General features: G+C 40.4%; 1 protein-coding gene across 3 annotated transcripts in view; it reads right to left on the reverse strand.

Annotated features, from left to right (window-relative positions):
• The window catches only part of MGAT4D (MGAT4 family member D), a 32,503-nt gene extending 18,902 nt beyond the window's left edge, over window positions 1-13,601 (reverse strand). The window contains exons 1-2 of one of the 3 annotated variants that reach the window (XM_015861061.2): window positions 11,668-13,601; window positions 11,206-11,297 (exon numbers count right to left, since the gene is read on the reverse strand). Coding sequence is in view for 1 of the 3 variants with exons in the window: in XM_015861060.2 (XP_015716546.1) it covers window positions 8,757-8,847 (91 nt within the window). In the remaining 2 variants the exon portion in view is untranslated. Of the gene's footprint in view, window positions 1-8,348; window positions 8,657-8,756; window positions 8,920-11,205; window positions 11,298-11,667 lie in introns of those variants that run through there. The other 2 variants (XM_015861060.2, XM_015861062.2) reach the window with 2 other exon arrangements.
• Window positions 13,602-13,713: the final 112 nt, after the last annotated feature.

Genomic DNA, 13,713 nt, shown 5'->3' on the forward strand with positions numbered 1-13,713 from the left:
TGAAGACTGTAATTAGGCAATGTTCTTTTGTAGGAAACACTGAAGAACTGGATCTCATGACAACTTCACGAATAACAACATCAAGAGAATAGGCAGAATTGCAGAACACTGCTGTTCAAAAACACCTTGATTCCACAGGGAAGCTAACATGCAAATCAAACATCACAGTAATAACAAAAAAATATCTTACTGTTCAGCAATGCAATTACATGCACCTTAATATGAAGAGATCATCTCTCCTCCCAGAAACAAAGTTTCAAAGTCAACTACTTATAAATTAATTTTTGCTAATGCAATGCATTAGAAGAAGCATTGAATTTTCAGGTAAACAGAGAATTTTCTAGAAGTTTTAATAGGAAAAAAGATTAAGCTTTTTTTTTTTTTTTTTTTTTAAAAAAAAGAAAGGAGTGGATTTCTATTTCATTTAAGATATTTTGTATTGCTGCTTTTTTTCTTTCTTTCTTTTCTTTGCCTCTGTGATGAGGCAACAGGCTACAGAGCCAGAATCCCACACAGCTAAATTATTGGAATACCTACAGAAAATCCATGTCATCAAATACTATACAGAAATACATTTTCTTTTATGCTTTTCTTTTGCAAATGTGTTTCCAGTGCCATAATCCAACCTTTAGCTTTCTGCTTCAGAATGAATAGGAATAAAGTGGAAACGGGAGTTGAAAATTGATTTAGGTGACTAAAAGACATTAATCACAGTGTTTTAGAGCAAGAGATTCCAAGCAGAGCATTAATACATGTAAATGTGGTGAAGACAGCTGGAAATTAGAAGACGAATTCAGGAGTGCAAGTTAAACATAAAGTAACTGATGAGCATTTTTCTTTAAATTGCTATTGCCTCTGTAGAAGCTAAATAGCATCGAGTACCAAGAAAACAGTGGAGGTTTAAACTTCAATCCAAGTTCTGTATGTTCCTTCCAGGAAGATGCAAGCAACAAAGAAAGAGCCCATAATCTTAGCATAAATACATGTTATCCCAAGATGTAACTCAGTGATTTTGACAAAGGGAATGAATCATCTTCCAGTGGCGGTGCTTCACAATTAAACACTACAAAGTGTTATGCTACTGGCATGTCCAAAGTGGTAATAGTGTGAAATAAAACTCCTTCAGTACAACTATGTTAAAGGAAGAACCAGTATGGAAACTGCATATGAATAGAAATATAGCAGTCTCTCTCTTTACTATTACTCTGGCTATCTAGTGTCAGTGTGACTCAAAACTACTGCTGTCATTGCCAGGATGACATTTTAGCTGGCACCAGTTAATGGTATTTTTATTTGATTACTTAGAGGCGAGCCTGCCAAAAAATCCTACATTCCTGGCAAATAAAATGTCAATATTCAGTTTTCACTAAGTACAGCCACACAAGTCAGCATTAGTAAATGCCCTTATCTATTTCTTCAAGCAAGAAGCGGGAAACCACATCTCCATCTTTCAGCACTGAAGTCTCCATTCAGTTCAGCCATTACATGAGTCTTGACCTACTTACTCAGTTTCAACAGCTGGGGAAACGTAGGCTTCACAGAAGGAATGTAGTGTTTGCTTACCCTTGATGAATATGTAATTGTACACAAATTGGAATACAAAATAACATGTCATGAGATTATTTATAAATGAACAATACTATCTATTAGTTATACTTTGGGGGGGAAAAAAAAAGCAGTGCTGAACTTTCTGTACTTTGCAGCATAGGAAAACACTATCATCTTCCACATTTATTACTTCTATAAGTTTAGCAAACTATGAAGATAAGATCAGAAATACTATGAAGCTAAATACTCTAAATACTCAACAGTCATTAAGTTGAAATGAATTTTAGCATGCACGTAGAAAGCATTGCTCAAAGATTCTAAGTATCTACACAGAACCAAAACTGCATCTTCCAGTAGCTTGCTTGGAAAGAACCACAGAGCATTTCCATGAACATAATCTTGGCAAGGCAAGGAGGGCCAGGAGGAAGAACCTTCAAATATATCATGAAGTACTATGTCAGTCCACAGCAATAGCTGTGCTTAGCAAAGGCTACCAAGAGAGGTGGTGAAAGACCCATCCCTGGTCACTTTCAAGGCTGGATGGGGCTCTGAGCTGCAGGTGTCCCTGTTCATTGTGGGGAAGTTGGACTAGATGATCTTAAAGGGTCTCTTCCAACTCAAGTGATTCTATGATTCTTCTAGGAGGACCTATGGCAAAACTATAAATAAATAAATGTTTCCTCTCTCCTTGGGGAATTGGCAAACACTTTGATGTGATGAAGAAATCCTACCAGGAAATTTCAATAAAGTTACATTGGCTGAAAACCAGGGGAAAAAAAAGAAATTAAAAACAAAATAAAACAGCCAGATTCAGAGATAACATTCAAAGCTTTTCAATGAATCTTCAACTCTACTACAGTTTACTATAGTAAACAGTCTCCTGTTTACTATACTGTCATGCATATTTATGAGTGAAGCAGTTCTAAGAAGGCAATGCTCAAATTGGCTTAACTACATACAGTCTTATCTCCCAGTACATACATAAATATAACTTCCTGTACTGCCAACCAAAATTGTATAGAAACAGTGCAAATCTCTAAAACAAACCGATATGGAAAGTCTAATAATTATTTATCCCCCCTCCAACCACACATAACTTCCTATCACCATAAATGCTTCCATTATTAACAATAGATTTCTGAGAATATATAAGAGCTCTGAAAAAATTAATGGGAAGATATAAGAGCTCTGAAAAAATTCATCAACATCCCCCCAACTCAGGAAAAAAAGTAAATGAGTTAAAGGAGAATTAGGAGCACCAGAAACGGTTGAAACGGTGGGAAAAAAACACCCCATATTCTAGCAGTTACTCTTGTTCTTATTTTTGATTACAAGCTACACTCTATGCCATACACAGACATTTTCTTCTGGAGACTGAGTTCTCATTAATACCTGCTTTTAAGAGAACTATACATACACATAAACTGCAAAAGATCTTGCCATTAGCTGAACTTGGAACCACTGCTCCCTGTTCAGGTTAATGAGGCACATTAAACCACTGAGGCATACATGGCACTAATAACTGTAGCAGTTTATTGTCTTCCTGTAACTGATCTAAACTAGAACAGAATACCAAGATTTCTAAATATTGCAAAGCATGTAACAAGAGCAGTTTTGTTTTCCTAAACTTAGGAAGACAAATCCTGCAAATAACGGCTCTGTCTTAGTTTTGAACAGTCAGTTCTAACACAAATATTCAATTCAATAATTTACTAAAGTCCGAGGCCACATAAGCACCCTTCCAGGTAAGGACACCTCCCAGAATTTCTGCCTTAGATTCAAATACCTTTTTAATAGCATTACAACACAGTTATTGTAGGCTAGAGATAAGCATGGAAATCTACCATGACATCAAAGGTATTTTCACCTGTGCTGGGTATGTTCACTCCTTATGTTTAACCTTGAACTGGGGTAGCTTCACATGTTTAGCCATAGCCACACGACACAGCACATCTTAACATACATCTTAAATCTTCAGGACACTGAAGTAAGTCATTGCTCATGGTGGTTTATTTTATGCATCTGAGAAGGGAAGGCTGATTGCCTGGGAAGCCACTAACTGTTTCCAGTCACCTATGCCCTAATAGCAACAGCACTGTAAAGGCTATTGGTATGGCAAGGTCCAGAAAGTAGGAGAAAATTCAGACACATCCCAGTTGGCTGACAGAAACCTTTGCCCTGCTTTAATGCAGTAGTATCACAGATGTGATCCCAGCAAGCCAAACCATGTGGTTTAACACACACCGAGGGTTCTCTCACTGTGTCCTACTGCTCGCTGTACAGGCACCTAGCCAAGCACAGCAACTGCAAAGCAGCGTGCTGTCCCAGTGCGTCCACTTGTCTTTGACTATATCCACATTAGGAGCTTCAGGACAGTGAAGGAACATTTTATTAGCACAGTGACAGCAGATAAAAGCAGAGTGCCAGCAGTTTTGTGTGAGAAGCTAGGATTCCCCCATAAAGGATCTAGGAAAAGAACCAAAATCATTTTACAATACTAAAATGAAGAAGTAAAACAAAACAAGCTTCAAAAAGTAAAAGGCAGATCAAGGTTAATTACTAAATTTTAAAAATAAATTGTATGATGAGACTTGTTGCTGGTTTTGGTGAGGAATGCATTTTACTAAGCCCATTCATGTACTGTATCTAGCTGAAAATAGAGGAGCAAACAAACATTTCAAAGAAACATGGATTTTGATAATAATTTCTAAGACATCAGTGAACAATCTTCACTTTAGATATGAGTTTGTTTTGTTTTGTTTTGTTTTGTTGCATAACAAAAGGAATTTTAAAGTAATCAGAACATTTCTATGTAGGAAAGCAAGAGCATTAAAATAAGCAGAAACATAAATCAAAAGGATATACCACGGTGTTGGCACATAATTGGTATGGCTTTAATACAGTGAGGTCACTAACACCATAACGGTTCTTAAAAGCAGTGGAAAATTCTGATTTGAATATGGTCTTTATCAAATAAACAAATAGCACTCATTACTTTGGATAATTAAATGGTTACGGCTTCATTCTCGTTGCTATTTTAAATATTGGTACTGGTTTGCCTGATGTAGCAACAATCACCCACTTGTACTCATACTTTATTAAATGCCTACCAACTAAATAAATTATTCTGGGATAAAACTGTTTCTCCAGACTGAGTGTGGAACATGAGGAAAGTGTGAATGTCATGTGTTTATACTTGTTTTAGCACATGTTGTGATGACACACAGCAAACAGTGAGTAGTCGGTAATCTTCCTTATCCCCTCCTCTACAAACAACAACAGTTACCAGTTTCATTTTGTACCTGAAACTTCACAGAATTTATGACTCTACTCCTTCCTCTACTTCTAAGGACAAGGCAGCCACTATTCCACCTAAATTAACTGCAAAAAGCAGCTGTTAACTCAGCAAATCACACATTTAGAAGTCACTTAAACGGTACAACTTCAGTAAGTCTTGGATACAGATTTTGGTATAAAATGTGGGATCAGAAATACTAAGCCTCAAATTCCAATTAGGGTTGTTCTTTGTTTTTTTTGTTTTTAAATTGTACTTTAAATACTTAAATGGAGAACCACACGTGGAAACTGAATAAGCAGTCTAGGGACTGGAGGTGCACCTTTCCTTACCACACTGTGCATTTCGGTCACATCCTGACTGCATGACTTCTTTGCTAGTAGGTATCCCTCACACCACCTCTTTATTTGCACAGAAACTTTAACAGATACAAAGAGCACAGCAACACTATTTGACAGAGCAAATTCTCAGCTATGAAACACTATTTTGCAATGCAGCCTCACTGTTTGGTCTCCATAAACATTCAGTAAGTGTCATTTTGCAACTGTTTAATTGAAGCCTTAAGCCAGAGCATGCCAGTTAGGTCTGGATAGGAAACCTGCAGAGAGCTCCATCACAATCCACAGACTCACACGGGGAGCCCCGCCTGGGTGCACTGCAGGAGCTGGGCTGCAGAAGCCATGAGTCACATCAGGTACAAAAGGTTATTGGAAATAAAAAGAAGAAACGTGTAATCTGCTGCTTGTACTAGAGTGCACATTACATTATTTCAACTGCAAACAAGTGACATTCAGCAGAAACATCTTTTTAACCCTTTGCACCTTTTGTCTCTTAAGTTAAGCTTTGTGAAATACTGAAACATTTAATATATTAAACTCTGATAAACCCTAGGTATACTTCTGTGAACGAGCTTATCATGAACAGTTCCTTCTTTTCTCTCCCTTATCTCAAAGGAATAACTATGGAAATGCAGGTTTCACAAAGTTTATCTCAACACATGTATATTAACATGCTTGCACACATACATGAATATGCTTATACGTCACAACATATTTTAACATCACATTTTCCTACCTTCCAAGCAAATATTAATTTACTTGGATTAATTAACCCATGAATTTAGGTGAAGAGGGTAGCAGTATACTTTAAATCGATTCAAACTGATCTAATGCGGTCATTTTTACAAGCACCTTTAGGAAGCACTGCCACTTGAGATGATTCTGTTCACCTCATTGCCATGACTTCTGTAAATCCCCTGTTACTTGTCATGTCACTGAGGTTATTTCTAATCTGGGAATAGTCTTTCCAGAGAACAAACTTCCTGTGAGTTCAAAATGAATTTATAATGCACTCTTGGCTTGCAAATAAAGACGTGTTACCTTCTTACGCTTACTTTCCTACTTTGATACATGTGGGATACTACATGCAAGACCCTAACTGAAACCATACAAGAAAATCACTATGTAGACTGTTAACACACATACTATTTTCCATAGCTATAAATTTTCACTAGTATTTATATGAAGGAACATACTTCTGGCCAGGTGAATTAATAAGCACATTGTAACTCAGTTGTGTAACAGCACAAACATCTGCATCATCCTGGCCACAGCCCTCTCTACCCTCAGATGCAAACTGCTTGCTTCAGACAGGTCTTGCTTAGGGCCTTGGGAGGAACCAAAAAGCTCAAAGCCAAACCATGCAGGATGTGGGACAGGTATTGCTACATCAGTCAACAAGGCTGGTTGGTAATAGCAGCCCACATCTGCAAGCACTCCAGAGGATGCAAAAAGAATCACCCTACAAGCTTAGACAGACAAACTATAACAAGATTTGCTGCAGATGTGGCTGTTACCAATTGTCTCTGTAATGACTTTATCACTTTTCTACCATAAGAATTAGTCAGCCTGCTGAAGCTGAAACCTCTGCTTGAACCTGTTTATAAAGTAAAGGAAAACTGAATAAGAAAGCTTTTCAAGTATAGTTAAAATATTTATAATATTAGAGGTAAGAATCAAAGTCCAAAACCACTGAAGTACAGCAACTCTATCAGATTCCAGATGTTCATTTCTAAGAGTGGATGATGAACATTGTCCCTGCAATGCCAGTTCGTGTTACCTGTAGTCTCATTACATCTCAGCTGTTCAATTAGAATCTCCCCAGGTAACTAGCACATTAGTATCAGGCATTTAAAAGTCTCAAGTTTTGAGCTGCACTGGATAGAGTCTGATTCACAGTTCTATCTAATACCAAAGGGCTGGAAGGCTACAACCAAACTGCATAAGAGTCCATAAGGCTATTAGATACTGCTTATATTATCAAAGCACATCAGATCACTATTTTTGAGCCAGAATGCCTTGTTAAACAACAAACCAAAAAGCTCATTTCCAACCCCAGCGTCACCACAACTCAAGAAAACAACAAACCATCAACAACTCAAGATAAGCTGAAAACAAAGGGCATATTTCTGAGTGCCACCTCACATAACACACGCCCTTCAAAGACCAGGAACAGCCTGAATGTTTTAACAGGCACATCAGATAAGCAAAACAAAAAACAACAACTAGACTCTGGGGAAAAAAAAGAAAGAAAAAGAAAGAACTAAAGAAGCCCATCTGACAAACAGGTGAAAGAGATGGGAGCTGACAAGCAATCAGACAGCACCTGATCTGTCAGTAACAGGCGAGGTAAGTGAGAAGGGCATCAGGAAACAAACAGTTCACCTCTGAGATGAGAGGAAAGCAGAACACCTGAAGTGTTCTGGGTGTACATCTAGGAAATTCAGCTGCCGGGGGGGGGGAGGTTCAGCAGCATCAGAGTAGAAGTATACACCTGCTGTAGGAAGGAGGATCATTTCAAGCCTGTGCTTAGGCAGATCCTCTGCCGTGACAGTGGAGCAGCGTTTGGTTCGTTCCTGATCCTTCTCTCATTAGAAAAAAAAGGTAACAACATGTGGTGATCTGTGGGATTCTAGTTGGCATGTATGGCAGACTGCTGTCTTCTAGCAACACTCAGGAGCAAAAATGGTATCTTTCCAGTGAAATTACCAGCACAAATAACTTGCCATATGCTCCTTTAGATAAGATTACTAACTTTTTGCACATCTTTGAGATGGATCAAGTTTAAGAGAAAATGCTTCTGAACACTGTGTTAACATTTAGTACGATTAAAAGCTTGTTAATAACACAGGTACTAAAATAACTAGGAAAGTTATATTGTCTGAGAGGAGCTGGCTATGGAGAATGAGACATCTGTGGAAATCAATATACACATAGAAGAAAGAGTAAACACACCCATAAAAAGGTACAAACCAACCAGCCAACAGCACACCAGCAGAGAAAGGGCACAAAAGAAGCTGAATAAAAATGGCATTTCAGCAAAGGTGTCACAAAACACATGCCACAACAGAAAAGTGACAGGGACATCAAGTGTGCTTGGGAAAAGCACTCTATAATCTCTTGGATCCTAGTTTCTTAAGACAAGTCTTACTTGTGTTTTCTCTTACCCCACTCTTGGCAGAATTGCCACCTGAAGCGTCAAGTGCTGTAAGGTCAACAAGAAATGCCATAGGCAGGAAGATCAGCACTGCTCGGGAACATTCAGCGTCCTGTTGCAAGTCCACTTCTATTGCTCACAAAAATGATCAATATAAGCTAAATGGAGCAGATGCTGTGAGTTCTGCATTCATCCCAGAAATTAATAATTGGCTTACTTTAAATCTTCTGCACCTGTAAATCCAGACCGTTTGGAAAGCGTACAGGAAGCTCTTAAAGATTTACTCCTTCTCACCCATCCCAAACGAACTATCCCATAACAAGCCATTTAGCAGCCCTGAAAGTACCAGGGAGATATTTCCAGTTTATTTCCGGAAAATAGCATCAGCTTTACCACTCCGCCCGACGGCGGCTCTCACCTCGGCTCCCCTGCCACGCCGCGTACCACAGCAGGGGGAAGGCGGCGCCCAGGCACAGCGCAGCCAGCAGCCGACAGCTCCGCAGCCGCATCTCCCAGCGGGGCGCTCCCGCCGCCTGTGCCCGGCTGCCCGCCGGCCGCCCGGCCTCGCCCGACGGGCGTGTCCGCTCCGAGCCGCCCGCCTCCGTTCCGGAGCGGGGCAGCGCCCGGCCCACCTACCTCCCTTCTGTGATTCTGTGATTCCCCTGCCCCCCGGGCAGTGGGGCACTCGCCCGACCCGGGCGCTACATTCCAGCCCCGGCTACGGCACGCGTCGGCTGTCACCTCGAGTCCCGGCATCGACGCGGTTCTGACACTGCTTTGTCCGTAGGCGTTTAGAACCCAGCGGTGTGGGTGGCATATTCCTCGTGCGATTGTACCACGAGGTCGAGCTGCAAAGTACAGGGTCAGTTAAGGAAACAAAGCCTTTCAGTTACCACCGTATTGCAAAAGTGAGGCGAAATGTAACTGGATGGCATCTAAAGCACACAGGTAAACATACATGTGCCAGCCATTAGGGGACAGGTGCCTCCTTCTTCCCCCATCACTCCTTGGCACTCCATAAGCAAACCAGCAGATCCATGTGTAGCGGCTTGCATTCATCGTGCCGCTGTATGGAGGCACTGGATGCTGAAGAAGAATCTGACTTTGGTGACGTAAAGGATGCACTTTCAGCTGAGGACTGAACTCAGTCGGTAGATTCAGACTAGATACTAGGAAGAAATTCTTTACTGTGAGGGTGGTGAGACACTGGAGCAGGCTGCCCAGTGCGGCTGTGGATGCCTCTACTCTGGAAGCATTCAAGGCCAGGCTGGATGCGACTGTGAGCAACCTGCTCTAGTGGGAGGTGTCCCTGCCCATGGCAACGGGAGTGGAACTAGATGGTCCCTTCCAACCCAAACCAATCCACTATCTGAGCAATTGGCAGCAGCAGACCTTTCCCATAGTGGAAAGGAAGGGAAATCCTGCTTACAGAGCTTCCCAGATCCTGCTCTGTGGACATGGTTTTAATGGAGCCACAAGGTTTTATGAGGGAAAAAAGAAAAAAAGTCATTTTCACACCTATCCATGAGCAGTTTTTGGCTTTCACTATGACATGTTCAACAGCTGCTCACAGGTCAACCTCCCATGCAAATCAGTCATTTTTTAGCGTTGGAACATTTCTATGGACAGGTTTACTTTTCCATTTAATAGATACTTTGAGTGATAAATCTTATTATTCATTAATAGCACAGGGGACCGTTAAGTGGCCTTTATCTGTATAGAGAACTTCAGCTCTGAGTATGGCTCTGTGAATCACTTGGAAACCTGAAGTTAGGCTTATTCTTCCTGATCTATACTCAGTCACTACACAGCCCTCTTCCTTCACTCACTGAGATCACTGAGAAATCTTGTTTAAATTACAATTGCTTTAAGTGTCTGTAATTCTTGTTATTAACCAGTGTGGCTACAACTCAGCACTCTTATGCTCTGTTGCCTCCCCACTGCCACTTCTCTCTCCAAGTTAACATATGAAAAGCGCAACACACTCCTTTTAATGGAAGATCAGTGCAGCTTTTGACACAGTATAGAATCATAGAATCACAAGGTTGGAAAGGACCTACAAGATCATCTAGTCCAACCATCCTCCCTTTACCATACCTACAGCAAACCCCTAAACCATATCTCCTAGGTCCCTACTAAAATGGATGTGTAGTCCTATGAGAAACAGAACATAAACAGTGAATTGAATGCCTATCAAATGGCTGCCTGGTGTGCATATGTTACCAAGCCAAGGTGAACATGCATGTGATGGAGGGATACCAAAGAGAAGAACAGCAGAAATCTAACATACATTTTAGTTTCTTTTCAGAGCCAGTTAGGAAAGTATCACCATCACATAGCTACTGATCAGCCTACGTACTGTCCAGGAAACATTTAAATGCATTATATGTTATTTATGGGGATGACTCTAGAGCAGATACTTAGTCACGATGACTTGTGATGATCATTCGCTTTATGCTGACCAAGACCAGTCTATTAACTTTAGATGAAGTAACACATTAACTGCTCATCTACAAAAATAATAAATCAAAATACTCCATCATTGGAAACATGAAATACTTCACTGCCTTGAGACCTGCTCTCAAATAGCCCCTCTTATTTGCTTCATGTTTTCCTAACATCTTCCTCCCAGAGCTCTCTTCATACATCGCATATGTTCAAGGACTACCTGAAATCAATGTAAAATGTGCCTTTTTTTTTTCCCTTTTCTTACCTCCCAGCAGCATTTTTAGCATATTGATAATTAAAAACAAACAAACAACACCCAACTGTTAAGAATAGGTAAGTAGAACATATTACCACAGGGTGACCCTACCACCTGTACTGAGCCAGCAGTTCAGCAGGCTGCTTCCACTGAGATGGCTTACCTGCCAGAACAAGTTTCTAGGCTCATTCTCATGTGTCTTAACTGAACGTCTTTTCTTGTAAGTTGCACTTTTGGTCCTATTTTCACACATCTCTGTGTAAGCAGGAATAGAGATAAGAAAGATTAAAATAAATATTTGAGAAAACACAGGCTCATGGGTGAAACAGCTACTAGGATTATTCTGCATGCACGCTGCTGCTGCCCTTCATCTCCAAGGGTACACAAACAAAGAATAACTACCCGTAACAATAGGTAACAGTCACTGCCATGGAACACCTTCTGACTGTAGAGATCCAACTGATAATGCTGGCTAAAGTATTTGTCCTGCTGTCATTTAAGAAATGTAGGTTTAAAAGGTGAACAGTAGGTCATTATCCTTCCTTAAGCCCAAGCCTCTCTAAAGGTGGTGGCAGAAGGCACCGAATGTACACAAAAAGAAGTCAGGACTGTTTTCTTAAGCTACCTTTTATGTTTTTGAATGTCCTGATGTATCTGGTGAATTGACTGAACACTGTGATGCAGAAGCAGAAGTTCAACGAGTTGTATTCATGGCATCAGACATTTTCTGCTGGATCAGTCAGTTACATGAAGGACCAAATGAAGCTCTGGGTTAAGAGTTTACACTTGCTTGGTAGACACTGAAAAAGACTATCAAGGTTAGAACAGAAAGTGACACGAATGCTCCTGAAATCCCCGACTTATATGTTATCACCTTTATCTTTTGCCATGCTTACCGTAAATCAGCACTTCATCTTTCTAATAACTCACAAAAAGCTGTAAAAATAAATAAATCCAAAAAGGCACACTTTATTTTTGAAGAAATAATTGGTTACAGTTTGGGTTCAAAATACAGATTGTAATATTTTAGGAGTAAAAAATAAGTTAGATTCCAACTTGTTTCTTGTACACTGGTGCATTTCAGAAGCATTTTAAAACTCGACCTACACATTTCTCTTGCTTACTGCAACAGGTCTAATTATATTGTATCATCAACACGGGGTACTCTTTGCATCAGTCCTGAAGACTGAAGCAATAAGAACTGACTGAGAAGACAACAGTAGCGTGCTCTGAATATCTATAGCTAAAGATTACCACAAGAGAAACAATTGCCAAAACTTGTAGTGCAAAAAGACGTGGCTTTGGTTCTTAATAATCCACATGAAAAAGGATTTCTACGTGAATATAAATAATTAAAAAACAAACAACAACAACAAAAAGGAACAATACTTACATGAAGATATTTCTGAGTAATTAAAAGTACACAACAGAAAGCTAAACTCCTAAACCAGGCTGTAAGAAGGCTTTATTTTGGTACCCACCAACAAAACTGCCATCTGCTGAGATTTTCCTACACGTTGTTTGCACAGACCCACACGGTGAGGATGCACCTGCTGGACTTTCAAACTAAATCCAGTAGCTATTGCTCCTCATCAGCTGTCTCAGTGCAATCAATGTGTGGGCATGGAGACTGACAGGAAGGACCTGACCATCCTTCCATTTCTTACCCGCATTTCTTCACATCTCTGCAACTCCTCCGTCTTCACAAACTGTAACACAGCACTGCTGCCAAAGCCAAGATTGTTCTGACACAACCATCACACCCCAGTTTATTTTTATCCTGCAGCACTCCAGTGTTTTAAAGAGTCAGATGACTCATTTAAAAAGCCACACTGGAAAAAATGAATGACCACCTGCACCACCTCATAGAACTGAAGAATCCTTAGAGTTAGATGAGACCTCTGAAGGCTCCCTGGTCCAACTCCCCTGCAATGAATAGGGACACCACAGCTAGATCAGGTTGCCCAGGGCCTTATCCAGACTTGCCTTGGAAATTTCCAGGGTCATCAACCACAGCACTAGGTAACCTGTTCCAGTGCCTCACCACCCACTGTAAAAGATTTTTTTTTCCTTATATCTAAGGAGCTCTCCCCACAGAGAGGAAATCAAACTCTAAATCAAACAACTTAGGCTGAACTGTCAAGTGATTCCCCCATATGAAACTCTGCATCCCTGTGACTGCAAAAATACAAAGGGCCAATGCCAAATACACATTCCTTGGAAGCACCTTTGGGATGCAGGCCACCAGACCTATCATGTGGCTTTGATTCTGTGCAAAAGCTGCTTCTATTTCTGTCCATTTAGAAACGTATCAGAATGTGGCCAAGCAAGTCCGTCAGCTCCCGCTTTGCTCTCCAATCAAATTCTGCATACAGTTTAAAGGAAGAGGAATTCTTCCTGCCGCTCTCAAGGGCTCAACCCATATTTACTAAAATAACCATTCATAATAATACAATGGAGGTGCCTACCAGCATTAAACCAAAAATCTGGGCTGAACCTGTGGCAAAGACCTCTAAGATCATTTAGTCCAACAATCAGCCCATCCCCACCATAGAATCACAGAATCACAGAATTATCAAGGTTGGAAAAGACCTAGAAGATCATCTAGTCCAACCATTACCAATACTTCCCGGCTAAATCATATTCCTCAGCACCACATCCAAATGCCCAC

This window comes from Coturnix japonica, chromosome 4 (genome assembly GCF_001577835.2).
Source record: "Coturnix japonica isolate 7356 chromosome 4, Coturnix japonica 2.1, whole genome shotgun sequence".
Lineage (NCBI taxonomy): Eukaryota > Metazoa > Chordata > Aves > Galliformes > Phasianidae > Coturnix > Coturnix japonica.